Here is a 27,719-nt window from a genome sequence, read left to right on the forward strand (position 1 = left end):
ACCCGCCCAGGTCTGACCACGTCCCCTGGGGCAGCTGGTGGACAGAGCCGCGTCCTGTGGTGGGCAGTGATGATGCTGGGAGTTGCGGGCCCAGGGTTGACACCTGCTCCGTTCCTGGCTCTGCGGGGCATCTGCCCAAGAGTGTTCAGTTGGAGCCTCAGCACTTCCATCACAATGACACCCCACGCATCCCCTAAACCTGTGGAAGAGTCGCACACTCCCCACAAAGATGTGGCCTGGCCTGTCAGGGTTTTGCGGGCCACAGTGGTGCGAAGGACAAGTGCCCAGAATCACCTCCAATTGGACGCCAGTCAGAAACAGTGTGAAACCGCTGATGCAGACAAGAAACGCCTTCCTTTTGAATTCAGTGGTCACACTGGCACCTAAAGCAACACATTTCTGCATACAGGATAACTGCTCCTGGTTCTGCATCCCAAAGGTGCCCTGAGGTTACCTGTATCCAGGTGCACTGCTCCCAGGTGGGGGCCACCATCACAGCTTCCGGCCCACCGAGATCACTGGGCTCATCTGGCCAGCGCCCTAGGGCCTGCGGGCACCATGCACCCGGGCAGAGGCTCGGGGGACCCTTCGGGCTAATGTGATGGGGGATGTCAGGCAGCACTGCGCCTCCATGCCCCAGGCCCTCCCCACAGCCCTGCGACAGGCCTGCTCCATTACTGGCTCGCCTAATTAGGGTAATAAAATGAAAGTAATCAAAGTCACAGGAAATCTCTCCATAAACTGTCACCGCTGGGTCCCCACTCGCTCATTTGGGTGCCATGCCTTTGTGAATGTCAAGGAGCTGAAGAGCAGGCCAGGAGCCAGACAGGGGGACCAGGCCATGCTGACCACAGCCGTCTGACCCTTGCAGACCTAGAGCCCAGACTCCGCCTCTTCCCTGGGAGCCCCCTATCAGGCTGGGGGGGCCACTCGCCAGGGACCAGGACCCTGGGGAGGACATCCCTGCCCCACAGCACCCAGTGCCTGAGCGGTCACTCCACCTGGTCCCCTGAGCCCCACAAGGACAGGGATGAGCCTGGCATCTGGGAACCTTGGCATGTTGAGTTAGGAGGGGCCCTCACCCTAAACAGGACCACCCCTCCAGGGAGGTGCAACTTATCCACCTCCCTAGGGGCCCCACCAGGGCAGGGTTCAGCATCTCAGACCCCAGTGCAACAGCCTCAGTCCAGCTCTGCCCTGCCCACCTCTGCTGCCTCCTCCCACCCATCCCCCTCCCTACTGGGAGGGCGTCAACTCCTAAAATATCAGCCGATGCTACCGGCCTTCCTCCACCACAGTCCAGGTGATCCTGGGCCAGCAGGGCATGTCACAGCCCCTTAGGGCCACCTTCCAGGCCTCATCTCAAGGAGGGGACAGGCCCTCTGCTGGGACGGGGTGTGGTGGGGAGGGGGGTCTGGTCTGTTTGCTCAGCAGAGAGTAGACGATAGGGAGGGAGACCCACAGGAGCCCAAGTGAACAGGTGACCTGGGGGCCGCTTTCCTAGAAGCACCCTGCAGGAGGGGCGTGGACGATAGAAAGGGGCACTGAAGCAGCAAGGCAGAGTTCTGGGGGTGGCGGGGGCCCCCAGGCCCACCCACCTCCGCGGAGCTCCTTCCCCACCTGTGTGGGGATGGGTCTGGAGGTGCGTCCTAGACTGTGGGCAGCTCCTCCCCAGCGTCCAGACGCCCCCTACCCTAGCCCAGCCTGGTCTGGCTGCGGCGGCTAGGGGCCACAGAGGGCGGGGTCCGGGGCGGGGGCGCGCCGGACCGCTGGGGGCGCGGCTGAGCCGCCAGCCCGCCCGGGCTGTTGACAGTCTCCAGGGAAACGGACCCGCCCTCTCGACCCCGGCGCTTCTGAGAGCCCAGGTCCGCGGACCCTCCGCCGGAGCCGCATCCACCGCCCCTGCTCCTGTCCGCCCCCCAAGTCTGGGTGGCGAGCCTTTTCCTTCCCCGCGCACCCCGCACAGCCTCGGAGCACAGGCGAGTGTGAGCGCGTGTGCACGTTGGGAGCCACCTGCGTGTGTGCCGTGTGTGTGCATATGCATGTGAGTGCGTGCGTGTGTGCAACGGGTGTGTGTCTGTGTCTGGGTGTGTGTCAGAGAGCAAACATTAGGTGGGGGGCTTGTTTGCAGGCACGTGGGAACCAGGAGAGAAATCCCCAGCCACTGAGCCATTCTTCAGGTGGGAAGGTTTGGTTGCAGAGAGAGGCCTTCTGCAGGATTGGTCCCGGAACTGACCTCAAGAACTGCCCCCCTCACCAGCATGGCTCCCCACCCCACCCAAGAGCTGGCCATGTGCCCCTCACCACCCCAGCCCTACCTGCACCACCCCCTCCCCCCACCTTGCCCAAGTGTGGGAGGTGGGCAGGGCTGTGGTCCTGAGGCTGGAGGTCAGTGGAAACTCAGAGCCCTGAGAAGGTGTAGGGGATGCCTGTGTGACCCAGATTGGCGGTGGGAGGTCCCACCTTCCTGAGCGGCTCTGTGCTAGGAGGGGCAGCAGTTGGAGTGAGGGCCAGAGGTCCCTGACCCCTCAGGTTGCCCGATTCCTCCCCATGTGGATACTCAGAAGTCAGATGTCCATTGAGTGTTGATCACTGAGCGGGGTCATGGCCCCCTCTGCAGAGGAGGAAACTGAGGCCTGGAGGCAGACAGCAACTGGGGGCTGGCCTGGGAGATGTGCCCCAGCCCGGTGGAGACGCCTGCGGGGCAGGCACCCCAGACACCCGTTGGTGGCTGAATTCACCCTGTCTTCATTTGGGGGCTCCGCGCTGACCCTGAGGTCTCAGTAGGAAGGGGAAGGGGGCAGCCCTGAAGCAGGATGGGGGGGGCCCATAGGCCAGGTGGGCCATCTATGCACTAACCATACTCCCCCTCCAGGTGCTGTGAGGATGGACATGGGCCCATCGGAGGTGCGGGCGTGATGTCGGCCCAGGAGCTCGTGGCCTGCCTCTGTCGAGAGGGTGACCAGCACCTGGCGCTGGGGGAGACCCCGCTGGCCACTGCCTTCTATCTGGCTGCCTTCAGCTGCCACGCTCCCTCGGCCCTGCGGAGTGTCCGAGCCGCCCTGCCCGAGACCCGGGGGTCATCTGTGGTGGCCACCCTAGAGGCCTGGTGCCGAGGTGACAGCCAGATACCAGCCATCCACTGGGACGGCATGGCAGTGGTCTCCCTGACAGGGACCCTGGCCTGCGCCTTCCTGGCCACCCTCTGCCCCGACCACCCTGTTGCAGCCCTGCACTCCCTGGCTGGGCTGCTAGCACACGGGCACCACGGGGAAGTGGTGCGGCGCTGTGGGGTCCTGCTGGACGCCCACTCCCAGCAGAGCCTGGAGTTGCGGCTGACCCGCGCCCTGGCCTGGGTCCTGTCCAGAACACAGGTGCGCACCGGGGTGGCCAACTACCTCCAGGCCTTCGTGGAGAGCGCCGACCGGACCGTGGCCTTCGTTCACACGCATCAGCAGCCCTACCTCCCTGCTCTGGTCAGAGCCCTCCAGGACTACATCTCAGAACATCAGGAGGCTGGGGACGGTGCCAACCAACAGGTGACCAACTGCCAGGGACTCCTTGCAGCCCTGGACCCTGAGGGCATCTGGAGCATTACCCTGTCACCTGAAGCCCTGCTCCAGCATGGCAGGTATGAGGACTGCCGGGCAGCCTGCAGCCGGGCCCTGGAGGCCACCCCAACGGGTTGCAGACCCCAAGGTAGGCATGCCCTCCACACCCGCCAAGGACTAGGTCAAAAGTTGCTCCTGCTGTCGCTTCACTGCATGGTTAAGTCCTGCTTATGGTGGGGGAGGGGGTTGTGCTGGCGTTGGGGACACCACAGTGACAAAACGGACAGGCCCCTGACCTTACAGAGCACCAAGAAAAGAACATTTATGCTTTGAGAAAGCACTGTGCGACTATGCAAGGTGCTGTTCTAGCCTGCTGGTCAGGGAAGGCTTCTTGGAGGAGGCATCATTTGAGCTGAGACTGAAGGATTGGCAGCAGAAACAGGATGTGAGAAAGAACTTGGGGTGTCCATGCCACTGAATGGATCCAGCATGGCTGGTAGGGGGTAGTGGGTGGGGGCAGAGGGCAACAGAAGGCTCTAAAGGCAGTAGCCGTGGCTAAGCCCTCTGGCTGAGGACTTTGGATTTTCTCCTCAGAGCAGCAAGAAGTCAGGGAGGTTTTAAACTGGAGTGAGGTATTCTGAGTTGCATTTTTCAAGTCTGTCTGCTGTGCACAGAACATGCCCTGGGGGCCAGACTGAGAAGAGAAACTGCCAGAGGCTGGATGCGGTCCAGGTCTGAGTTATCACTGAGACAGAAATGATAAGACTGGCCGGATGTAGTGATGGCAGGGGCTGGGGGCGGGGGCGGGGGGTGCGCACAGGGAAGATCTTTAAGAGTTCACCTTCAGCAGCTGGATGGCAGAGGACAGAGAAGAGAGGACAGGAAAGGGGGCCTCAGGGGATGGAGACACCCCCAGTTTGAGATGTTGCTCCTGCCCGGAAGTAGTGGGGCTGTGGTTGGGATCACCCAGGAGCCACACACCAGCCTGCCACCCCACTCCCAACTCCCTGCCACCCACTGGCCTCCCTGTGCACATGTGGGGGTGGTGGTCACACCCATTTCTGAAGGTTACTGGGCAGATTCAGTGAAATTGTGTATCAAACCCTGAAAATGGTGTCACCACTAAGTGCTCTCCAGTAACCCACTAAGTTCTTCCAAAATGTTCCTAGAGTCCATCAATTGGATGTGTAGTTAGGCAGCTGGACACATGAGCCTTGAGATCCCCGGGTCATGGTCTCAAGGTGTTTGGAAGAGATTGATGGTCATGGTCCAGATCGGAAGAGCCCCCAGGACAGAGTAGGGCAGCTGGACACCTAGAGGCAGGGGCCAGGAGCTGCCACTCAGTGAGCGGACCCATTGCTCAGGTATGAGAAGCATGTGTGCACGGCACTGCACAGCACCACTGGAAGCTGGATGCAGGATATCCACTCCACCGATGGGGCCACCAAGGGCACACAGAGTGTTCACAGAGGCTGGAATTTGGCCCTCATGTGCTCCTAACTACCCACCACGCTGCTCCCCACAAAAGAGGACCCAGCAAAGGGGACAGGAGGACAAGAAGAAGGGAACTCAGGAGCCCGAAGGGTGATGACACCTGCGTTTATGAGATAAAGAGCTGCCTCTGCCAATCCATGCAGAGGGGGAGGGGCATGTCTGTCCAGTGTGCCTGTGAGGCTCCTGGTGATGCCAAGGTGAGACGGGAACCAGACAGAACTGAAAAGTGAGCAGATTTCTTTCTAGGAATATGCCAGAGCAGACACCCTGCAGTCCTCCTACTATCAATGACCTAAAAATGCTCAACAGAGTCACAACAGAATCCTGAGTAGGAGGCCCTTGGTGCCCAAAGCACAGACACACAGAGGCCTGTGAGCTGGGGTCGTTCAGCAGCTCCCGGGTGAGGGGCAGGTCTGTCACTTTAATGACGAGTAGAGCCCCTGCAGGTGCCTCAGTGGGCACCTGAGGCATTGCCTCTTCTGCAATGCAGAAGATTCACATTCGATCCCTGGGTCAGAAAGATCCCCTGGAGGAGCGCATGGCAACCCACTCCAGTATTCTTGGCTGGAGAATTCCATGGACAGAGGAGCCTGGCAGGCTATAGTCCATGGAGTCACAAAGAGTTGGACAGGAGTGAGCGACTAAACAAAGAGGGGTTCAGAGGAACCTCTGATTTATAGCCAGTTGGTCAGAAGAACCAGTGACAACCCGGATGTATTGGGGTTCCCTGGTGGCTCAATCAGTAAAGAATCCGCCTGCAATGCAGAGATCTGGATTCAATCCCTGACTTGGGAAGACCCCCTGAAGAAGGAAATGGCAACCCACTCCAGTATTCTTGCCTGGAAAATCCAATGGACAGAGGAGCCTGGCAGGCTACAGTCTACTGGGTTGCAAACATTTGGACACGACTGAAGCAACTGAGCACAAAAAAAAAAAAACAGAGCCCCTACGGAAATCCACAGCCTCCAATGGGCTGCAGCCTCGAAGAACATGTTCTGGAAAAACTCTGCTCCCCACCCCCTAGAGACAGCAGGAAGCTGTCTGTCCTGCCTGGGCTCTGACATGGACAGGAGAACCTTCCCTACAAATCACCACCTTAATTAGGCCAAAATCACTTCCATCACTGGGAGCCACCTTATCACACCTGCACAAGCATGGCTTACTATGTGAATGAATGCATTTTGCTATAACAGACTTTTTACAAATGTAGCTTCCTATAACAAATGTATTCTATTCTCAAGGCTACTTATCCAAAGTCCCTGGAAACATTGAACAAGTCTTCCATATTTGGGAATATCCTCAGTCCTTCTTAGTAGATGGAGATACAGGGAAGAGTAGTGCTGGAGAAGATTCTTGAGAGTCCCTTGGACAGCAAGGAGATCAAACCAGTCAATCCTAAAGAAAATCAATCCTGAATATTCTTCAGAAGGACTGATACTGAAGTGGAAGCTCCAATACTATGGCCACCTGATATGAAGAGCTGACTCATTGGAAAAGACCCTGATGCTGGGAAAGATTAAGGGCAGGAGGAGACAGGGGCAACAGAGGATGAGATGGTTGGATGGCATCACCAATTCAATGGACATGAATCTGAGCACACTCTGGGAGAGAGTGAAGGACAGGAGAGCCTGGCATGCTACAGTCCATGGGGTCACGAAGAGTTGGACATGGCTTAGCCACTAAACAGCGACAACAATACAGAGACATTCGATGCATGAGGACAAGACACAGAACAAGAGTCACGTCTCCCTGGGGTCGAAGTTCCCTGACTGCTTATCTTTGGAAAGTTCCCGGCGGCCGTCTCCTGTTTGTTCAAGATTCCTCATTAAGAACTCCTGCGGTAGGTGGAAGACATAGCCATGGTTCACCCAGCATGGAAACAGAGCTGGCTTGGCCTTGAGATTAGCTGGGACCAGCAGAAAACAGTGGAAGTGATGCTGTGTGGTTCTGGAAGCCAGGCTCCATCTCCATCCTCCTGGAACCTCCCCAGTGCCATGCATGGAAGATAACTAGTGAATCACGAGGGCACACACCGGGAAGGAGGCTCAGCCCACGGCCAACACCAAAACCCCAGACACGTGAGCGAGGCCGCCTTACACCTGCCTGCCCAGGCAAGCCACCAGATGGCTTCAGCCACCGAAGTGATCCCCGACAAGACCAACAGAACTGCCAGTTCAGCCCAAATGGAAGAAGAATCATGGCAAATAGAAAACGGTTGTTGCTTTAAGTCACTAGGTGTTGTGGCAATTCGTTACACAGCAAGAGTGGCTGCTGCAACTGCATGCTGAGTCAAAGCATTGGTTTTTGACGCATCTTTTAACCAAAACTGACTTAAATAATACAGGACTTATAGGGTTATGTTTCCGTAATAATATAATTTACAACATTCATTCATGGAAGAAAAAAGAAATTAGGGAATAAATTAGGGGAAAGTATTATATAATATTTAACATCTCCAAAACTTAAACAACCAGGAATAGAAGAAAACTTACTTAATTGGAAAAGATAAAATCTATCAAAACCTACCAAAATATCACACTTAATGGTGATATTTTAGAACCAAGAATGTGGTGGCTGCCCACTCCCCCATTTATACCTCACTGCACTAGAGATGCTAGCCAATGCAATAAGGGGAAATAATAAGTCTAGAAAGAGATAAAGTAACCATTATTTCAGACAATATGATTAGCTATGTAGAAACCCCAACAGAAACAACAAAAATGTATTAGATATAAGGGTAGAATTTAACAGGAGATACAAAAAGTATTTATGTTTACAGACACCAACAATGAATAGGAGCTTAATGGTTTTACAGTACACCTTTTACTGGAGCAAAAGAAAATAATTTATTTCAATGAGTCATATGACTTTATGGAGAACACTGTAAACATTTATTAAAAGAGAATAAATAATGCCTCTGTAAGCAGAGAGATAGCCAATGTCTACCAATAGAAATATTTGATATGATAGAAGAGCAAAGGGCCAATAATAGACAAGACAAAGAAGAAGGAGGAAGAGCAGAAAGAGAAGGGGAGTGGGGAGGGATGAAGATGGAGAAGAAGACACTGGTATAGGATTTTCTCTACCAGTTAATACAAAGCTATATGGCTGCAGTCCATGGGGTTGCAAAGAGTCGGACGCGACTGAGTGACTTCACTTTCACTTTTCACTTTTCACTTTCACGCATTGGAGAAGGAAATGGCAACCGACTCCAGTGTTCTTGCCTGGAGAATCCCAGGGACAGGGGAGCCTGGTGGGCTGACCGGTCTATGGGGTCGCACAGAGTCGGACACGACTGAAGTGACTTAGCAGCAGCATACTAATCAATACAGAAAGATACTGACTTAAGAAATAGATGAACTAATAAAACAAATTAGAGAGGCCAAAAACAGACCTATAATTATCTGGAACTTAATATATGAGAGTGAGCATTGCAAAGCTACAGGGGAAAAAAAGAGGACCATGATTCAATGCATAGTACTGATTCTTTACCTCAAATCATGCAAAAAAAAGGTAAATTCCAGGTGAATTATGTTAACAGCTAAGCTTTACATTTTCTAAAAGAAAATATGAGAGACTATCTTAAGGTTCTGTGTACAGCTAGGCTTCTTAAGATGCAAAAGTAATGGAAACAATAAAGAAAAATTTGATACATTTGATTGAATTGAAATTTTTAAACTTCTATTTTGCCCATAATTGTAGAAAATGAGAGGACAATCCACAACAGAGTGAAAATATTTGCAAAATATTCAGAGGATAAAAGATGAGTACCCAGAGTATTTGAAGAATTCCTACATATCCATAAGGGAGAAAAAATCAGTACAAGAACTGGCAAATGCATTTCCCAAAAGAGAAAACACAGATGGCTAATAAACATGTGGAAAATATTCAACATCATAGTAATGATACAAATGCAAATTAAAACAATGAGATCCCACTTTCTCTACCCACCAGATTGGCAGCAAAGTATTTTTAAATAAATGAGCCTCACCAGCAATCAGGAAGATGAAAATTAAAAGAACAGTGGTAACATTATAGCATGTTATATCCCCTCACCACCAGATTGTCAAATTTTTTTAATCTAACAATAAAAGATTCTGGATTTCAATAATGTTGAACTAGCTGGACTTCAGTTTTCACTTTCATGCATTGGAGAAGGAAATGGCAACCCACTCCAGTGTTCTTGCCTGAAGAATCCCAGGGACGGGGGAGCCTGGTGGGCTGCCGTCTATGGGGTCACACAGAGTCGGACATGACTGAAGCGACTTAGCAGTGGCGGCGGCAGCAGCAGCTGGACTAAACTGTGTGTCCCACAGATAATTATAAAATTGGGGCAAAATATAAAGTTAAAATATTTGGCAATTGAACAATGACCAAATGCAGGCAGAAACCAGAGACTGACCCTAAAAGATGAAGATTACACAAGGTGAGATTTGTAGTTTTGCAGCTTTTGACTCCTCAATCCATGTAGGACAGAAAGTTGCCATTTTACTCACTTGAGATGTCATATGACAGAAACTAGGGATGAAAAAAGTAGTTGCAAAGTTAGAGGGGAAATCCTAAAAAGGAGAGAGCCACATTCAGGGAGGAAAAGAGATAAGACCCCAAATCCATGTATTGCTGTCCTTCATTGTTCAGTCACTAAGTCATGACCCCATGGACTACAGAACACCAGGCTTCCCTGTCCATCACCAACTCCAAGAACCTGCTCAAACTCATGTCCACCCAGTCAGTGATGCCATCCAACCACCTCATCTTCTGTCATCCCCTTCTCCTCTTGCCTTCAATCTTTCCCAGCATCAGGGTCTTTTCCAGTGAGTCAGCTCTTCGCATCAGGTGACCAAAGTATTGGAGTTTCAGCTTCAGCATCTTCCAATGAATATTTAAGGTTAATCCTTTAAGAATGACTGGTTTGGTCTTCTTGAAAGGAGATTAAATCTGTATATTAAATCCACTTAAATCCTTGGCTGTCCACTGACCTGCACACACAGGAGAGACTGGGTTGCCTGAAAAAGCAACAGCTGGAAGCTGCAAGAACTAAATGGGATTTTCAGCTGCTGCCCACTTTAGAAGACAGAATTTGGAGTTTGAACCTAGCCAGTTTCAGTTCAGTTCAGTCACTCAGTCATGTCCGACTCTTCGAGACCCCATGGACCACAGCACGCCAGGCCTCCCTGTCCATCACCAACTCCTGGACTCTACTCAAACTCATCTCCCATTGAGTCGGTGATGCCATCCAACTGTCTCATCCTCTGTCATCCCCTTCTCCTCCTGCCTTCAATCTTTCCCAGCATCAGGGTCTTTTCAAATAAGTCAGCTCTTCACATCAGGTAGCCAAAGTATTGGAGTTTCAGCTTCAACATCAGTCCTTCCAATGAACACTCATTGCCTGCTAAAACAAAATTCAATTCTCTTCAAAGAAACATAACTGAACCCAGAGTCTCTATAAAAAATCAACCAGATGTCTAGTGTACAATTTTTTAAATTACTAAACATGCAAAGAAACAAAAATAAAAGGTGAGCCACAGTCAGGAGATAAAGAAGTCAACAGAAATTGACCCAGGGATTCCCTGGTGGCTCAGTGGTAAAGAACCCACCTGGCAATGCAGAAGACACAGGTTCAATCCCTGATCCAGGAAGATCCTGCATGCCTCAGAGCAACTAAGCCTGTGTGCCACAACTATTGAACCTGTATTCTATAGGCCAGGAACTGCCGGAGGAGCTCCCAGCCTTCTGACAGCCCTCATCCTCTTCATGCCGTGTCCTTGGCCACTGAGAGACTCCAGGGGCTTGGCATGAGATGCTTCAGAGGGTCCTCCACTGGAGGGTTGGAGTCTACAGGTGGCTCCCCTGGAGGACATGGCCCAACAGACAGACCAACGCCTCTGTTCTCTCCCCAGGTGAGCGTCTGGCCACCCTGTTGGTCACCCGCGCTGCAGCGACCTTTTTCTTAGACAGCGGGGCCCAAGACCTGCTTCGGGACCTGCACTGGGCCTTCCGCGAGAGCCCCTCGGGGGCTCGGAGGCAGTTCGAGGCCGTGCTCTCCGCCGGGGACCGGGAGCGCTTGCACGCCCAAGTGCAGGAGGCTGCGGACCTGGGCTTCTCCCACTTCCAGGAGACCGTGAGGAGTCGCCCTGAGCTCCGCGAGGACTCTGGCCGTGAGCTGCTGGTTCCGGTGACCCGCGCGCTCCGGGTCCTGTGTCGGGTCGCCCCGCCCGGGGCGCGCCCGGCACTGGGCGCCCGACTGGCCGAGTGCCTGCTGCTGGCAGGGGACGCGGCGGGCGCCCGCGCGCTGTGCGAGCGCTTGCTGCGGCCCTCGCGCACCCCGGACCGCGCCGGGGACCGCGCGCCCCTGATGGCGCTCCGCGGCTTCTGCGCGCTACACTCTGGCGACTCAGGGAGCGCTCAGGAGGACTTCCAGGCGGTGGTGGAGCTGGGACCGCCGCACCTGAGCGGCTGCGTGCGCGCCCTGTGCGGCCGCGGGCTGCTGCGAGTGCTGGCGGGCAGCGCCTTCCTGGGCGCACTGGACTACGTTACCGCCTGCCGCCTAGGCCCCGAGGAAACTCTGCTCGTCACCAAGACCTACGTGCCCTGGAACCAACGGGGGCTGCTCCTGACCGTGCTACGCGAGGAGGGCCGCAAGATGCTGCAGGGGAGGCCAGAGCCACGACCCAAGAGCTGGCGGGGCCGCCGGACTAAGGCCGCGGAGACAGACAGCCGCGCTGTGCAGGAAGGGTAAACACTAGCCCCGCACACCCACCTGGGGCTGCTGCTTCATTCTGGTCTGCTCCAAGGTAGTCGGGGTGTGTGCAGTACTAATTTATAGATGAGCAAACAGAGGCAGGGAGTTGCTGGGTGATTTCCCTAAGGCACTGGTCGGGGGTTTAGTCCTGGGGCCCAGATCTTGGATCCTTGGTCCCAAAGGGCAGATACATTATGCACTTAGAAAATCAGAAACTCAAAAATGGAAATGAAAAAAACAGAACTTACCCAGCATCACACTGTTTGCATTCCCTTGTTTCTCTTTGTCCATATAAAATAGAGTTCACAAAACTGAATTTGTGCTCAATATGCAAATATAACCCACGTTTTTACTCACTGGATCATGAACATTTCTTCTGCTGCTACTTACCTTTCTCAGACAGCCTGGTAGCTCATCCTGTGAACATCCCATCAGGGCTTCGGGTATTCCCAGCTCCTCTGCTCTTAGTTATAATGCTACCCAGGTAACATCCAGTCTTGGACTAGTCTGCCCTAAAGATTCAACAGAAGCTGAGCTCTGGGGTCAGAGGGCACAGCTCCCTGTGAGGCCCTTGACCTTGGAGCTGTCCACCTGCCAATCATGCCACACGCTCCAGCCCTGATGCTCCTTCTGCAAATTTTTTCAGCAGCCCAGTAGGTAAACCTGCAGATGTTTTGATTGGCATTTCTCTGGTTGCTGGGAGGTGGTGAGAAGGTATTTTAGCAAAACTAACAACACTGAGCTGGGGGGCCCCTGGTGTGTTTGATGTCAGCATCCTCATCCCTACACCACACACACACACACAGACACACACACACACACACACTGGCTTCTTCGGCCCCAGTTCCTTCAATTGCATCGCTTTGATTTGCTGGTAAGGAGGAATTTTCTTGTAGGAGATTTGGGGCCCTTTATATCTGTTCTCTTGCTGCTACTACTAAGTCGCTTCAGTCGTGTCCGACTCTGTGTGACCCCATAGACCGGCAGCCCACCAGGCTTCCCCGTCCCTGGGATTCTCCAGGCAAGAACACTGGAGTGGGTTGCCATTTCCTTCTCCAATGCATGAAAGTGAAAAGTGAAAGTGAAGTCACTCAGTCATGTCCAACTCTAGCGACCCCATGGACTGCAGTCTACCAGGCTCCTCCATCCATGAGATTTTCTAGGCAAGAGTACTGGAGTGGGGTGCCATTGTTGTCTTGGGGACCGTCAATTCCAGGCTCCAGCTGTGTCCCAGTAGGAGCTCAAGCTCATTCCCAAGAGGGCCCCGGGGTCATTCCAAGTGCCGCCTGTGCGTTATCTAGCTCTGCAGACCACACACCTGAGCCCTGCAAGCCCAACACTGTTACCTGTTTTTGCAGAAAAGAAAACTGGGGCAGAGTGGGCTGGGGGTCAGCATACAGCCTCACTTCCTCATCTGTGAAATGCCTGCCCCATAGGCCGGGAGAGGGTCAGAAAGGGCAGCTCCAGGCTCTGCGGCCAGTGAGCAGGCACCCTCCAGCAGAAACCTGGTCTCTGAGATGCAGCAGGAAGGGAGCTGCCTGTACAAGGTGCAGGAAGTAGGATTTGCCTGCAGCCCACCTCCTGGGCAGATGGAAGAGGTATAGGGAAGGGTCAGCTCTCCCCCAGCTGCTCTCTCCACAGGGATGCCCACGGCGTGCACCAGCTGGCCACGCTTCTGATGGAACTGGACACGGAGGATGAGGTTTCGCGCCTCCTGGCAGCTGACGCCCTGTATCGCCTCGGCCGCCTGGACGACGCCCACAAGGCCCTGCTGGCAGCCCTCTCCCGGAGGCCTCAGGCGGCCCCTGTGCTGGCGCGGCTGGCCCTGCTGCAGCTCCGGAGGGGATTCTCCTACGATGCCAACCAGGTGAGAGGGCCCCGGCAGGCCACAGCAGGGCAGCTCGACACAGGGCACAGTGCTGTGGAGGGCACCAGGCCCCCACTGGCCCCTCGTTGAACACCCTGCACCCAGACTTGTCCCAGCCCCAGCTTGCCCCAGGCACAGCTTGTCTCAGCCCCAGTTTTGCCACCTCCAGCAGGTCCTCATCTCTCTGACCCTCAGTCTCCTCAACTGTACCCTGGCCTTTCAGGTTCTCATGAGAATTAGCTGCAGGAGGTACCCCAAGGCCCAGCCGACCTCCATCATGCAGTAGCGCTCTGTATTTGCTTTTGTTGTTATGAAGAAAAAGCCATGAGCTGAGTGTCAGCGGAGCTTAGTCCCAAATCTCCCAAGTAAACTAGGCTTGCTGGTGACCCTGTCCCAGGGTGGAGGAGCCCCCAGACTCTCCAGCCCTGCTCTCCTCCCTCGGAGACCACTCTACTCCCAGGAGCGGTGTGACTTCGCCTCCCTCAGGTCCTGTGAGGGCAGAAGATCATGTTCCCAGGGAAGAGATGTCAGACTTTGGGGCAAGGCTGTGGAACCTGTCAGCCTCCTTCTTCCACTCTGGCCTGTTTTGGGCTCTGGTCGCCCTGAGTTGGGCCGTAAGGGTGGGAGGGAAGGATGCTCTGGTCCTGCCTGTCCTGCTCTGGGACCGGCGTCCACACATGTGCAGGAGGCAGGGGCAGCATCGGGTGGGTTTCTGTGAAGTTATGTCCTGCCCCCTCCCTACGCACTCCGCCCAGAGCAGGGGCAGGTCCCAGGATCCCTCCTGGTGCCTTCTGAAGGACTCCCCGGGCCTCTGTCACTTTATTAGTTTGAAAGCCCGCTTTCCCTGAAGTTCTCAGACCTGCCGTGCGCAGGTCCGTAAGGCCAGATCTCTGCCTGCCGGTCATGGAGGAGGAGGCGCGGCTTGAGGAGGCTAAGACCACCACCCCTCCTCACCACCACCCCCACCCCAGCCCGAAGTCCCTCCCCCGAGAGCCACGCCCCCATGAGCCACACCTTTGCCTGCCACGCCCCTGCAAGCCGCCTCCCTGAGCCACTCCCCTACGTGGAGGATAGGGGTGGAGCTGTCTGGGCGGGCCTCAGACAGGACCCAGTGGTGACACCCCTTCCCTTGTAGCTGGTGAAAAAGGTGGTCCAGTCCGGGGACACGGCCTGCCTCCAGTCCACCCTGGCCGTCTTCTCTCACGAGGACAGGCAGCTGCTCTGGGGCCACTGCCACGCGAGGGCCCTGGCCATCCTGCGGGCACGACCGGGAGGGGCCGAGGGCGGGGCCCACACCAGGGAGGCCATCGCCTACCTCTCTCTGGCCATCTTTGCCTCAGGTAAGAGCCTCCCGGCCCCCTCCTCCCACCCCCATCCTGCCAGGTACCTGGGGATAAGGGGAGCCTGTGCTGTGTGGAGAAGGGGTGTTGTCAGGCACCAGCGGTCTGAGCACATGCTTGGTTCACAGGTGTTTCATGACTCCTGGTCACCTTCATGCTAAGGTCTAGGAGAAGGCCCAGCCAGCTGGGGCCTGAGCTGGGACCCTCCCCTGTATCCTGGGCTCCATACCACACATCCAGGCCCTGAGGGTAGGGGGACCAGGCTGGCACTTTCACACCTGCAGCCATTCCATGACCAGCTGCTCAGATCCACCTCCCCTCATCTCACCTCAGATGCAGCTGCAGTGCCCCCTCTTCTAGGAAGTCCCCTCGGACTGTCCACCAACTCTCCCAGATACCACCTATCTGGGTTGGGCTCCCAGAGCCAGGCTATGTTCCACAGCCAGGGCCCCCAGGCCAATCCAGACTGCTCCCCAGAGTGTCTTGGTGTGCAGCAGTCTGTGAGCTCCCCAGGTGACCCCAGAGCTGGCGCACCCCTTCCCCCAACCCTTTGGGCACCAGGGTGGGTGCAGAAACTGCTGGGTGAGGGCAGACACGCTGAACCTGGCCGTGCCTGGCAGAGGTCACATTCTGATGCCATGCCCCCTTCCTTCAGGAAATCAGGCCACTGAGTCCCTGCTTGCCCGAGCCCGCTGTTATGGCTTCCTGGGCCAGAAGAAGACGGCCATGTTCGACTTCACCTCCGTGCTGAGGACTGAGCCGGGGAACGCACAGGCGCTGTGCGGCCGGGCACTCCTGCACCTGGCCTTGGATAAACAGAAGGTACCGGCCCCACGCCCCCCACTTGGGACAGGGCAGGTGGTGGTACTCAGGAGAGGCACTGCCCTCCTTCTCAGCCCCCCAGGAGAGAGGACGCAGAGCCAGGCATCGAGTGTGACACATGCATCAAACCCCGCCCGCTCTGGGGCTCCCGGAGCCTCACCATCACATCCATGGTTTCAGGTAGCCTGTCGCTCTCATCTGAAGAGTCCCTGTGCTCCCAGCATCCATCAGTGTGGATAGATATGCAAGGCCTCGGGCTTACTGGGGGACCCCACCTTAGAGTAAAGACACCTTGGCTGCCTCTTGGGTGCCACCCTCAGCTGTCTATACAGGACCTGTGGTTTCGGGTTGTTGGCTTGCAGGGGCAGGGGTGGGAGGTAGTCCATTGCCAGGCCCAGGGCAGGTACTTTCCACAGAGAAGCTGTGTTCAGAGGCAGCCACAGCCAAACAGCCCTGGACAAGGGCACTTTGCAGCCAAGAGCGATGTCATGGGTGAGAAACTGAAACCAACTGTCTGCTCTGATGCTTCGCTGGGTCAAAGTACACCCAGAGGTAACCAGCCTGCCAGGTTTCTGAATTCCTTAAGGACTGGAGTCCCAGAAGACAAGGAAAAGTGATCCATACAAGATACCACTGGAATGAGAGCATCTGCAGACGGTGCTTCTGCCTGCCAGGGTATCGCGTTTCCCCCGAGGCCACTGGCACCTGGTGTCTGTTCCAGCCTGGGCACGCACGTGTGGTTGGGAACCCAGCCCTCTGCAGGGCCCTTCCTGTGCTGGGAAAGCACCTGTGTTCTCAGAGACGGGATTCAGCCAAGAGGCGGACCCCTGGAACCGCGCCCCTGGGTGCTCCCAGCATGCCACCAGCTCCTCTGAGAGGTGCCTCAGAAACATCTCTAAGCAGAGGCTACCCCACCTTGTACCCCCGGACTTCCTCCTCCTGGAGATGGGCTGAGGCCAAGTGCCCACAAGCCCTCCAGCCTTTCACTGAGAGAGAAGCTCTGAGTCAGCCTGCGAGGGTCCAGAATCCAGAACCCTTCTCCCCTACCTCTAACTTTCTGACCAAATCCTGAAACATCTCTGAGCTTTGTTTCAACATCAGTAAAATGGGGGCGGGGGGTGCTTGTTCAAGGTCATCAGATCCTCAGCCGTGAGGTAGAAGTGCTTATTCAAGGCTGTCAGATACTCAGCCTGGTGCCTGCGAGTATGCTCAGCCATGTCCAACTCTTTGAGACCATGTGGACTATAGTCTGCCAGGTTCCTCTGTTCATGGAATTTTCCAAGCAAGAATACTGGAGTGGGTTGCCATATCCTACTCCAGGGGACCTTCCTGACCCAGGGGTCAAATCCACATCTCTTGCCTCTACTGCATTGGCAGGTAGATTCCTTACAACTGCACCCCCTGGGAAGCCCCATTCAGCCTGGTGCCTGGTCCTCAGTGAGGGCTCCATGGGTGGTAGCTGGAATTCCCATGAGCCAGCACAGAATTGGACTTTTTCCTTGCAAAGGTAACCAGCCAGTAGGTTTACCACTGGCCAGCACCAGGGTCAGGTAGGATCCAGGTCATGGTCTAGGGAAGATTAGAGAGGACCATACTTTCATCCAGCCATCTAAGGACTCTGTCTCTCTAAGACCTTGTCCCCCACACACGTGCTCCAGGAGAACTCCATTTCTGGACTTTTAAAGTGTGTGGCTAGAAGGGGTAATAGATACTGGGCTTCTGAAAACAAAATACCTACATAAAATACATGACAACTGTCTTCAGGCCCTGGACAACAGACAGTGAAGACCTGCCATCCCTGAGAGACGGGAAACCACAAAAGGGGAGCCCCAGGGGAGCCCCACAATAACCTGACTTTCTGCCTGGGGAGCCTTTCCTGTTACTCACCAGGAGGTGGGGCAGTCGGCTTGCTGAGCTGAGGAGGCAGAGCCTGGGATTCCTGGCTGGTGCAGTAGCTAAAATTTGCAACGAAGGGCAATGGAGAAACTGGGGCTATGCAGAGGGGCGAAGTCTTCATGGGATTCCAGGTGGGTTCTTGTCTGAACTGATCTGCACATGTGGGGGCCCCACAGAGCTCACAGGTGGCAGGAGATGTTGGAATCCTGACCCCACCAGAGTAGAGACTTTTCTGAATACCTTAGGCACTCAGCTGAGACCATGTCCTAAGTAAAGGTCATGTTTTTAGTCACTGCAGTCACGTCCGACTCTTGTGACCCAATGAATTGTGGCCCGCCAGGCTCTTCTGTCCATGGGATTTCCCAGGTGAGAATACTGGAGTGGGTTGCCATTTCCTTCTTCAGGAGACCTTCCCAACTCAGGGATCGAATCAATGTCTCCTGCTTGACAGGCAGATTTTTTTACCACTGAGCCACGAGGGAGGCCAAGTCAAGGTCATATTTTAGGACTAAGTTCAAAACTGAAATGGATCTGCCCTCACAAGGAACAAAACCAAATCTAACAGAACCAAAATGAGCCACCAGAATAAAACACAACCTCCGTTATGAGACGGTGACATAGTCCAGACTCTACCATGTACTATCCACAACTTCCAGCCCCAAATCAAAAAACTGCTGAACACACAGAGAACCAGGAAATGTGACCAATAATCAGAAAACTAAGTACTCAATAGAAACAGAACTTGAGATGGTGCAAATGTTGAAACTAATAGCTGCTGCTGCTGCTAAGTCACTTCAGTCGTGTCCGACTCTGTGCAACCCCATAGACGGCAGCCCACCAAGCTCCCCCATCCCTGGGATTCTCCAGGCAAGAACACTGGAGTGGGTTGCCATTTCCTTCTCCAATGCATGAAAGTGAAAAGTGAAAGGGAAGTCGCTCAGTCCTGTCCAACTCTTCGAGACCCCGTGGACTGCAGCCTACCAGGCTCCTCTGCCCATGGGATTTTCCAGGCAAGAGTACTGCAGTGGGGTGCCATTGCCTTCTCCTGAAATTAATAGATAAGGGTGTTAAAACAGGGATTATAAACATGTGAAGAACATCAAGGAAAACTTTTCATAATGAATGAACAGATGAAAAATCGTAGCAGAGAAACAGAAACTATAGAGAAGAATCAAGTAGCAATTCTGGAGCTGAAAGGTGTATCTAAAATTTTTAATTTACCAGATGGGCCTAACAGCTGGTTGGAAACTGCCAAAGAAAAGGTTGGTAAAGTTAAGGATGGATCCGTAGAAATTATCCAGTCTGAAGAACAGAGTGGGGGAGACGATTTTCTTCTTAATGAAGGGAGCTTCAGTGACCTCTGGGATGATACCAAGAAGTCCAACATATGTAAAACTATAGTCCCAGAGGAGAAACAATGGGACAAATATGTGTGCATGTATTTGTATTAATATATGTATATGTTGTTGTAAAAGTATTTGAAGAAATAATGCCCAAAAATTTTACAAGAAGCTCAACAAATCCCAAGATGACAAACACAAAGCAGAACCACGCTTGGGCACCCCTTGATCACATTTCTGAAAACAAAAGATAAACAGAACATACTCAAGGCAGCCAGAGAGAAAAAGAAATATTACATATAGTAGAACAACAGTAACAGTCCAACTCAATGGACGTGACTTTGAGCAAACTCCGCGAGATGAAGGACAGGGAAGCCTGGCGTGCTGCAGGCCGTGGGGTTGCAGAGTCGGAGACAACTGAGCAACAGAAGAGCAGTGTGAGCAATGACTGACTTCTCATAGAAACGGTGGAAGCCAGAAGACGATGCTATGCCATTTCTAGAGACACATTTTGTACCTATGGCTTCCCAGGTGACTCAGTGGCCAATGCAGGAAACGCAGGAAACACAGGTTCAATCCCTGGGTCGAGAAGATCCCCTGGAGGAAGAAGTGGAAGCCCACTCCAGTATTCTTGCCTGAAAAACCCCATGGACAGAGCAGCCTGGCTGGCGACACTGTCCATAGGGTCAAAAGAATCGGACATGACTGAGCAACTGAGCAAGCGACTTTGTAACCTATAGGACAACAGCTAGAAAGTGTTAAAGAGAGGCAGAGTTTCTTGTTTTGTTGTGTTGTGTTTTTGTTTTGGCCACAGCGCAGCTTGCAGGATCATAGTTCCCTGACCAGAGATCAAACTTGTGCCCCCTGAAGTAGAATGTAGAGTCCTAACCTCAGGGCAGTCAGGGAATTCCCAAAAAGAGGCAGAGTGAAGTGGTTAAAGGAGGAACTAAAATAAAATAATAAACCTTTTCAGTTAACCTAAAAGAAGGTAGAAAAGGAGGGGGAAAGACATCAAAGTACAAAGAAAAGGACAAGTAGAAAACCAACAGGAGGATGGACTGGAGGGCGGTTTCATGGCTCTGGACTCTTGGCCAGGTCAGAGGTCAGATGCAAATGACTCACCGGGGTCAAGGCTCTCCTAAAGGGCCCAGCCTCACCGGACCTCATGTGCTTCCACAGCACCATCAGGGCCTCCAGACTCCTCTTCCCCTCCTCACCTCCGAGCTACAGACTCAGCCCCTGGCCTCTGGCCCTTCTGCTGCCAGCCCAAACCCCACTCTGTGCCATAGCAGATTCTTGATCAGCATGGCCCTTCTGGGGCTCCAGACCATCACCCCTGTCCAGAACTCTGATACCATTGCTGTAACTTCGCCACATGCTGCCTTGACAGCTTACCCTACAGGCCCTCCTGTTGACTGACCCTCACCCCATGGTGAAAGGGCAGGGACTGGGCCATCTGCCCGTTCTGGTGTCCCCAACACTAGGGCACTGAGAGGAACACAAATATGGGATGACTTCTGCCACCCACCCTGCCCTCCTCCCCTTGCAGGAGGCTGTGGACGACATCCTCTCCGCTCTGAGGCTCAGCCCGAAAACTGCAGTTCCCGAGATCCGCTCTCTGAAGCCAGAAGCCCAGGCCCTCATCACCCAGAGCCTCTCCTCCCGCTGCCGGGCCCTCCTGAGTCAGCTGCCGGACACAGGGGCCCGCCTCAGTGACAAGGACGCCCAGAACCTCCTGGCTGCGGGGAAGGCACTGATTGAAATTGATGCCAGGCAGCCCCTCTGGCACATGCTCCTGGCAGATGCGCTCGCTGCGGTGGGTATGTGTCTGTCCAGACACGGGACGTGAACATCGTCCCTACTCCTCCCATCCTGAACTCTTTCCTGTAAAATGGGAGAAAGAGACCCTGGACTCAGTGGCGTCTAAGGTACCTCCCACCCTGAGTCCCAGAACTTGTGCCCTGTTCCCATGTGGGTCCCCTGTGCAGCTTTGTCCACTGGGAGATGAGATGAAGCCATGATGTGGGGTTTTGTGAAAGGCTCAGATGCTTAGGCCTCCTCTTTAATTCATGCATTTATTCAGAAGTTTACAGACTGCCCGGTTCTGGGCGAGACTGTATTAGGCCCACATGTACCAAAACATTGGTCTTTACTGCAAAGTCCTGAGAATATTTCAGCGCTAAATTGAACAGGGAGCTCTCTCTGCAACCTGCATTTCCCGGGCATGTCATCATCACTTCTAAGCCTGTGAGGTACCCCCACCAAGGCCTTTGGGGACCCCAGAGGCTGCTCTGATCCCATGCAGCCCTACTCAGGAGAGACAGCAGGTCCTTGGAGTGACCATGGTGAGGGAACTCCAAGTCCTACTGCTCCACCCGGGGGTCATAGAATTTAATGACACCCCCTTGGTGGGGGGCTCAGTCATCAGGTGAAAGGTATCACTTTGCCCCTCTGTTCCCTGCTCCTTCCTTCTGGGACCAAGGCCTTCCATTAACCAGCCACTCCCAGAGCCAGCGCTGAGCAAGAAATGCTGTAGTGAGCTTACTTGTGTCCCCCCGCCCCCCACCACCGCCCCAGCCCCACAGTGACTGTCCTTCCCCAATCTCTGACAGGCAGCTTTGAGGAGGCCGGTGCCCATCTGCAAAAAGTCCTGCACCCCACCCCTCCATCAGAGGCAGCCCGCGCCCGGCGTGGGCTGCTCCGGCTCAAGAAGGGGGATGTGGTGGCCGCTGCACAGGACCTGCAGTGCCTTGCAGAGATGGATGCCCAGGACCTCGGCTTCCTGCTGTGTCTCCTGGAGGCTTCGGAGCGGCAGAGCCTCACCCAGGTGGGCACAGCACCCCTCGGAGTCCCCAGCCCAGCCCTTCTCCAGCACCTGAGGTGTGAGACCCCCAGGTCCAGGGCCCTGTGCAGCCCTGCAAGCCCCCTGTACCTGATCAGAAGGCACCTCGGTCTGGCCAGCTCAAGCCCTGACACCCCCAGGGTGTCTTTTTTGTGTAAAACATATAAGTTGACTCAGGGTTGAGAAGAGGGAGGGGACGGCATCCTCAGAGCCAGATTGAGCGAGGCAGGAACACTTGGCCCTCATTGGAACCCTGCCCCAACCCCCTAGTCAGGCCATGTGAGGGACATCCGTCCAGAGAGCAAGCAGGTGAACCCTTAGTGAACTGAAGGGGACCCTGAAGGGATGTTGGGCTGAGGCTGTTTGGGTAGGGGATTTTTCCTTCGGCTGCTCATTTAACAAGAAGGTAAGAGCACATTCCATCAGGCCCTGGGTGGAGCCACTGCCAGCACCATGGCCCTCGCATCTCAGGGGGTACCACCGTGGTGGGGGGGGGGTTCACCTCAGAGGGTGAAAGTGCAGGAAGACCATGAGACAGGGCAGTGGGGTTGTGAGGCAGCTCTGGAGGTGACATTGCCGTGGCAATACAGAGGCCAAGGCAAAAGACTGGAGGCAGGAAAGAATTGGGAGTGTTCAAGAAACAGGTGATCAAAATGCAGCTGGTGTGGAGTACAGGGGAAGGGGCATGAGAGGCTCAGGGTGGGGACAGAGGGAAGGGCCCCTCCCTTCACCTGCTGGAGGCAGAAGCAGCCAGGCAGGTACAGGAGGTGGACTGGGGGAATGCAGACAGCAGAATGGATTTCCCTGCAGTGGCTGAATTTAACCCTTTTTTTTAATTTTTATTTTTTGAGGAAGCAGGGGACGGGGTGGGCAGTGAAGGGACCAGTAGGTGGTAGAAGCCAAGAGCATCAGCAGGCCAGTCAAGAACCCCTGCACGACCTGGGGCAAGAATTTCACCTCTTTATGCTTCCACAGGCTCTGTCACTCCAGGTCCATCAGGAAAACAGAACCACACTAGGGGTTTCAACGAGGGGTCAGTATGGAAGTTGGCTGGATGGGCATTAGGGACAGAAAGAGCTAAGGGAGCCATGGGCAATGTAGGGGGGCGGCCCTTGTAGTGCTGAGCAGGCCAAAACTGATAGTGAAAGTCGCTCAGTCGTGTCTTTGCGCTCTTTGCGACCCCATGGACTGAATTCTCCAGGCCAGAATACTAGAGTGGGTAGCCTTTCCCTTCTCCAGAGGATCTTCCCAACCCAGGGATCGAACACAGGTCTCTCGCATTGCAGGCAGATTCTTTACCAGTTGAGCTACAAGGGAAGTCAAAGAACTTATCAAAGAAGCCCTGAGCCGACCAAGCAGCGTGTTACCAGGACCGAGAACCAGAGGGGCGGCTGAGAAGCCCAGAGATCTCAGAGGCGGGTCCTGGGCTAGAGTCTCAGATCCCAGAGGAAGGGGAGGAGGGCTGTGAGCTAGGAGAAGGGAGCTAGGTTGAGGTCTCGGAGTTCACAAGACAAGGCTGGGCAAAGGTGTGTCTTCGAGTTCTTAGAAGGGCTGGGCCGGGAGATGAGCGCTGGGCCTGGCCGCCTGGAGACCAGTTTCGCTGCAGCGAGAATTCTTGAGATGCTGGGCCGTTGCTGGGCAACGCGGGCCAACGAGGAAGTGAGACGGAAGTAGTGGCGCCCCGCTTCCGGCGGTACTACGCCTGCGCGGCTGGTGGTGCCTTGTCAGTTTCCACACCTATTTCGCAGAAGCCGTAGGTGAAGCAAGAAGAAATGGAATACTTGCCCTGGGCCGCGCGAGGGTTTGACTCTCTTGCTGATGCTCTTGACCTCCCCCGTAGAGAGGGCGCTGCACTGAGAGATAGAGTCGCCGATCCTCTGTGGCACGGCCGGGAAGACAAGACCACGCGCTCACCTGCTGGGTGCACTGTGCTTTCCTGGGGACAGGCGGGGGCCGGGGGCGTTGGTATCACTTGACTGCATGGGAGAGGGAGGGACAGCGGGAGAGGCAGCATCTGGTTTGTTCCCCATCAGGCCTTGGGGAGCCACTATGGGTTCTTGAGAGCAGGAGGAGCCAAGGGAGGCAAGCGGATTTATCCGGGGCAGTTGGCGAGGGGAGGTAAGGCATTTTGGCAGGTTTGAAGAATGGGCTTCCTGTACACTCAAAAAAGGAAAGTGAGCCTGGGGGGCAGAGGGGTGGCATTGGCCCTTGGAGCTGCTCCACCCAGACGGGGGCGGCCAGGGCCTCAGTCCAGCAGTCCCCAGGGAAAGAGTGCTAGGATGGACAGCGCCCTCTGACCTCTGGTCCTGCCCTGCTGCATCCATGAGCAGAGGGTGAGTCCACCACAGCCTTCCTGGACACACCGGGGGCGCCTGGAGAGTGTCTCCCTGGCCTTGACTCTGGCTCCACTGGGCCTGCGGGAGTGGCTAGTTGGTTAGGGAAGTGAGAAGAGCGCTAGCACAGAGCAGACCCTGCCTTTCTGATTTGGGGTCCAGGAGGGGGCTCCGGGAACAGGCTGGGCTGAAGGGCATTCGCTGCTGTCCTGGGGCTGGGCAGCCATCCCAGGGGAGGGGGGAGGCTGGCCGAGGCCCCATCAGAGGGGGAGAAGCAGAGGGAAGAGAGGAGGTCACCCAGGTAAGAGGAGCTGGGACCACAGGTGGGACAGTAGGGCTGTGAGAAGCAGGAGGACACCCAAGCAGGGTGAAGGGATTGCAAGGGGGTGGTCACTGCCCTGTGCCTCCATACACTACCCCCCAGAAGAAGCAGACAGCATCTGCATGGGGGAGCGAGCAGCGGCTGGCTGTGCAGGGCTCGGAGGGGATGGCCTGACCTCCCTCCCTCCATCCCCTCTGTGCAGGCCGCAGTCCAGGAAGCTGACACCCTCCTAAACTTGGGACAGCCCCGCCAGGCGCTGGGCTACTGCTCGCTGGCCATCCTGGCAGGTGGCAGCAGCACCTGTCACCTGCGCCGTCGGGCCACTTGCCTGGCAGAGCTGCGGGAGTTTAGCCGGGCACTTGGGGACCTAGACCACGTGCTCCGAGAGGGCTCAAGGGACAGCGACCTCCAGACACAGGTGGAGGACTTTTGCTCCCGGGGCCGCCTGCTGCTGGCTCTGGGGGATGAGGCTGGGGCTGCAGGGGCCTTCGCCCAGGCCCTCCATCTGGCACCCACCCAGGCCCAGAGCAGCCTGTGGGAGCGGCCAGGCCGGGCTCCAGCCTCCCACATACTCTTGTGCCAGGCGCGGTGTTGCCTAGTTGAGCAACGCTACAGCGAGGCCTGGACAGTGGCAGAGGCCGGCCTGCTGTTGGACCCAGAGCACAGCGGCCTGAAGAGGCTGAAGGCGAGAATCCGGAGGGAGGCGTCCTCTGGCTGCCGGCTCTACTGACCAGCACTCCCCAGGCCCAGCTGTGAGGCCACCCTGTCATCATCATTCTTCGACCAGCCCCTGGGGAGGTTGCTTGAGGAGGTGCTCCCCCACCCTCTCCCTCTTCCTAGTTCTGGGTGGGTTGGCAGATGGCCAGCCTCGGGAAGCAGAGGAGAGAGTTCCCCACCTGCCTGGAGCAACCATCCTAGGAAGCTCAGAGCCTCTTCCCTGAACAGCGACCTGGTCCTCAAAGCTGGGGCCCTCTTGGCCCTCTTGGGCCTCAGAGAGAAGTCCTGTTCCTTATCCCTGGCTTGGGACCTGCAGGTTGAGTGGGTTTCAGGCTGGCCCCTCGTAGCCCTGGGGAGATGGTGCCAGCCCAGGAAACCCTTCTCCAGATGTGGAGCAGCCTTTGACCCTGGCCTGACCTCTGGCCAGGTGTCCTGCAGGGCCTGGAGCTCCTCAAAGGCAAAAAACTCTCAAACTGGGCCCAAAACCTATGCTTTCATCAAGGTTGTTCTCCAGGGAAGCCAGCACCTTGGGAGGATGATATGGCCTCCCTTCCCTGCCAAGCAGAGACACCTGCCCCAAGGGGCCTCCAATGAGCAGAGCAGCCAGGCATCTACTTGGCATCTGATCTCCTGTCGGATGTAAAGGTGCTTCCTACATAATTAAACTTACCCACTCCCACCACAGTTGGCTTGGAAAACTTCTCCTGGAGGGAGTGGAGAAGTCCAGCCCTGGTCCCATTGCTGTTGGTTTCAAAGAAGCCAGGTCCGAGTTGTGCAGTTTTTCTCTCCTGTTCACGAACACAACTGCTGGACAGGCCATCTAGTAAAGCAAGGGACAGAGGGTGCATTTGCTCTCCTCCCCCCAAGATGTCCTGCCCTCCTCTGTCCACTCAAGGCCAGGCTCATCACAGTGAGCTTGCAGATGCCTGACTCACCACAGCTTCCCAGGAGCTGATGGTCTTGGAAGAGCCCCCAACCAGTCTCCCACCCCCCAGTTCCTCACTGCTGAGCTGGCAGAGACCCCCACCCTGAGTCCTCCCCATCCACTTCCACATGGGCTGGGGGTCGTTACCACATCTGCAGGTCCACGTGAGGCCATATCCCAGCCTCCTGCCATGGCGCCCAAGTGGACAAGAACTCACAGGCCCTGGATGGCCTCCATCATGGCAGAATAATCAGGTGGTTTCAGTGTAAATCAGATTGTCCCCCTAGAACACAGGCTGCACCTTGTTTTCTCAAAATCTGAGGTTACCAAGAAATGTTTATGATGTGGTACAGAAAGCATTACCTATTCTCAAGACAATAAAGATGTAAATTGATGTTTTAAAATTCCCTGCAGGTGAAACACCTCTTGGATCCAAAAAAATCAAAACTGGAATTGGAGAATATTGGAAAAATAGTTAAAAAAAAAAAAAAAAGCAGTCCAGGGGAGCCCCTATGAGTTGCAGTGCCCAGAGGAAAGTTCACATCCTGAGTGCATCACTAGCCAATCAAAATGAAGTGCATCCTAAACTTGAGTTTAAAAAGGACAGTGAAATAGAGGAAATTAACAGGCAGGGATGAATAACAGGAAACAGAAGTTAATGAATTGGGAATAGAAAAGGGAAAGAACTCAAAAATCCAAAATACAGTTCTTTGAAAATCAAACAGATGAACCAGTATCTGACTTAATCTGGAAAGACAGGAAAGGAACAAAGCCACAAAATTTTTAGAAGTAAAAACAACACACAGGAAATTTAAAGAATCATAAGACATCACTTTTCTCACCTCTGTGCAAATAAATTTGAAGACCTGGATAAAATGTGTTGGTTCCCGGGAAAATATTATTTAACTGAACTGACTCCAGAGTAGATGTAACAATTGCACAGGACAATTATCGCGGAGGGAAAAGAGAAGGTGGTTAGGGAGCTTCCCCCAAAACAGCTCCAGTTCCAGATGGTGTCGGGGAGATCTGCCAGCCTTTAAAGAACAGTCAGCTCGTAATTGCTTTAAACTCCTTCACAGCCAAGGAAAAGAAGAAAAGCTTCCAAGTTATTTTTTTCTGTTGAAGGATAGTTGATTTACAATACTGTGTTAGTTTCTGGGGCTCAGCAAAGAGATTCCGTTACACGTATATATGTATATGTATTCTTTTTTTCTATCCTTTTCCATTATAGTTTTTTATTACAAAATACCAAATATAGTTCCCTTCCAAGTTTTTTTTTTTTTTAGAAAGCATAATCTCAATCAAATGAAAGCCACAAACCCATTTCATTTACAAATTATCAGTTCAGAAACACTAAATGAAGTGCCAACAAACCTGAATTCAACAAAATGTTCGACAGCAACATACATGGGAATGCAAGGGTTTTTCAAAATCAGGAAATGTGTTTGTATAGTTAACCACAGAAATACTTAAAGTAAGTTCTGTGACCCTACCGGAGGCTGTATCAGAGGCATGGGTCATGAATGAT

General features: G+C 54.4%; 1 protein-coding gene and 1 long non-coding RNA gene across 2 annotated transcripts; one reads left to right on the top strand and one right to left on the bottom strand.

Annotated features, from left to right (window-relative positions):
* The first annotated feature begins 1,810 nt into the window (after window positions 1–1,810).
* TTC34 (tetratricopeptide repeat domain 34) lies at window positions 1,811–26,598 on the top strand. The gene is made up of 9 exons (XM_002694179.6): window positions 1,811–1,979; window positions 2,876–3,699; window positions 10,946–11,780; window positions 13,429–13,654; window positions 14,790–14,994; window positions 15,650–15,816; window positions 20,602–20,872; window positions 21,665–21,879; window positions 24,752–26,598. The coding sequence occupies exons 2-9, from the start codon at window positions 2,919–2,921 to the stop codon at window positions 25,277–25,279; spliced, it is 3,228 nt and encodes a 1,075-aa protein (XP_002694225.4). The 5' UTR covers window positions 1,811–1,979; window positions 2,876–2,918; the 3' UTR covers window positions 25,280–26,598.
* On the bottom strand, window positions 23,170–26,020 carry LOC132342477 (uncharacterized). The gene is made up of 2 exons (XR_009490868.1): window positions 25,937–26,020; window positions 23,170–24,308 (listed from the first exon to the last, which is right to left on the bottom strand). It is a non-coding gene; the product is annotated as an uncharacterized lncRNA (long non-coding RNA).
* Window positions 26,599–27,719: the final 1,121 nt, after the last annotated feature.

The sequence above is a fragment of the Bos taurus genome, chromosome 16 (assembly GCF_002263795.3).
Source record: "Bos taurus isolate L1 Dominette 01449 registration number 42190680 breed Hereford chromosome 16, ARS-UCD2.0, whole genome shotgun sequence".
Classification (NCBI taxonomy): Eukaryota; Metazoa; Chordata; class Mammalia; order Artiodactyla; family Bovidae; genus Bos; species Bos taurus.

Excerpts from the sequence above, each read along its gene's own strand:
- TTC34 (XM_002694179.6), top strand. The coding sequence starts at position 2,919 with ATGTCGGCCCAGGAGCTCGTGGCCTGCCTCTGTCGAGAGGGTGACCAG. Across the intron at positions 11,781-13,428 it reads AGCCGCGCTGTGCAGGAAGG|GGATGCCCACGGCGTGCACC; the intron begins GTAAACACTAGC and ends CTCTCTCCACAG. Across the intron at positions 21,880-24,751 it reads AGCGGCAGAGCCTCACCCAG|GCCGCAGTCCAGGAAGCTGA; the intron begins GTGGGCACAGCA and ends CCCTCTGTGCAG.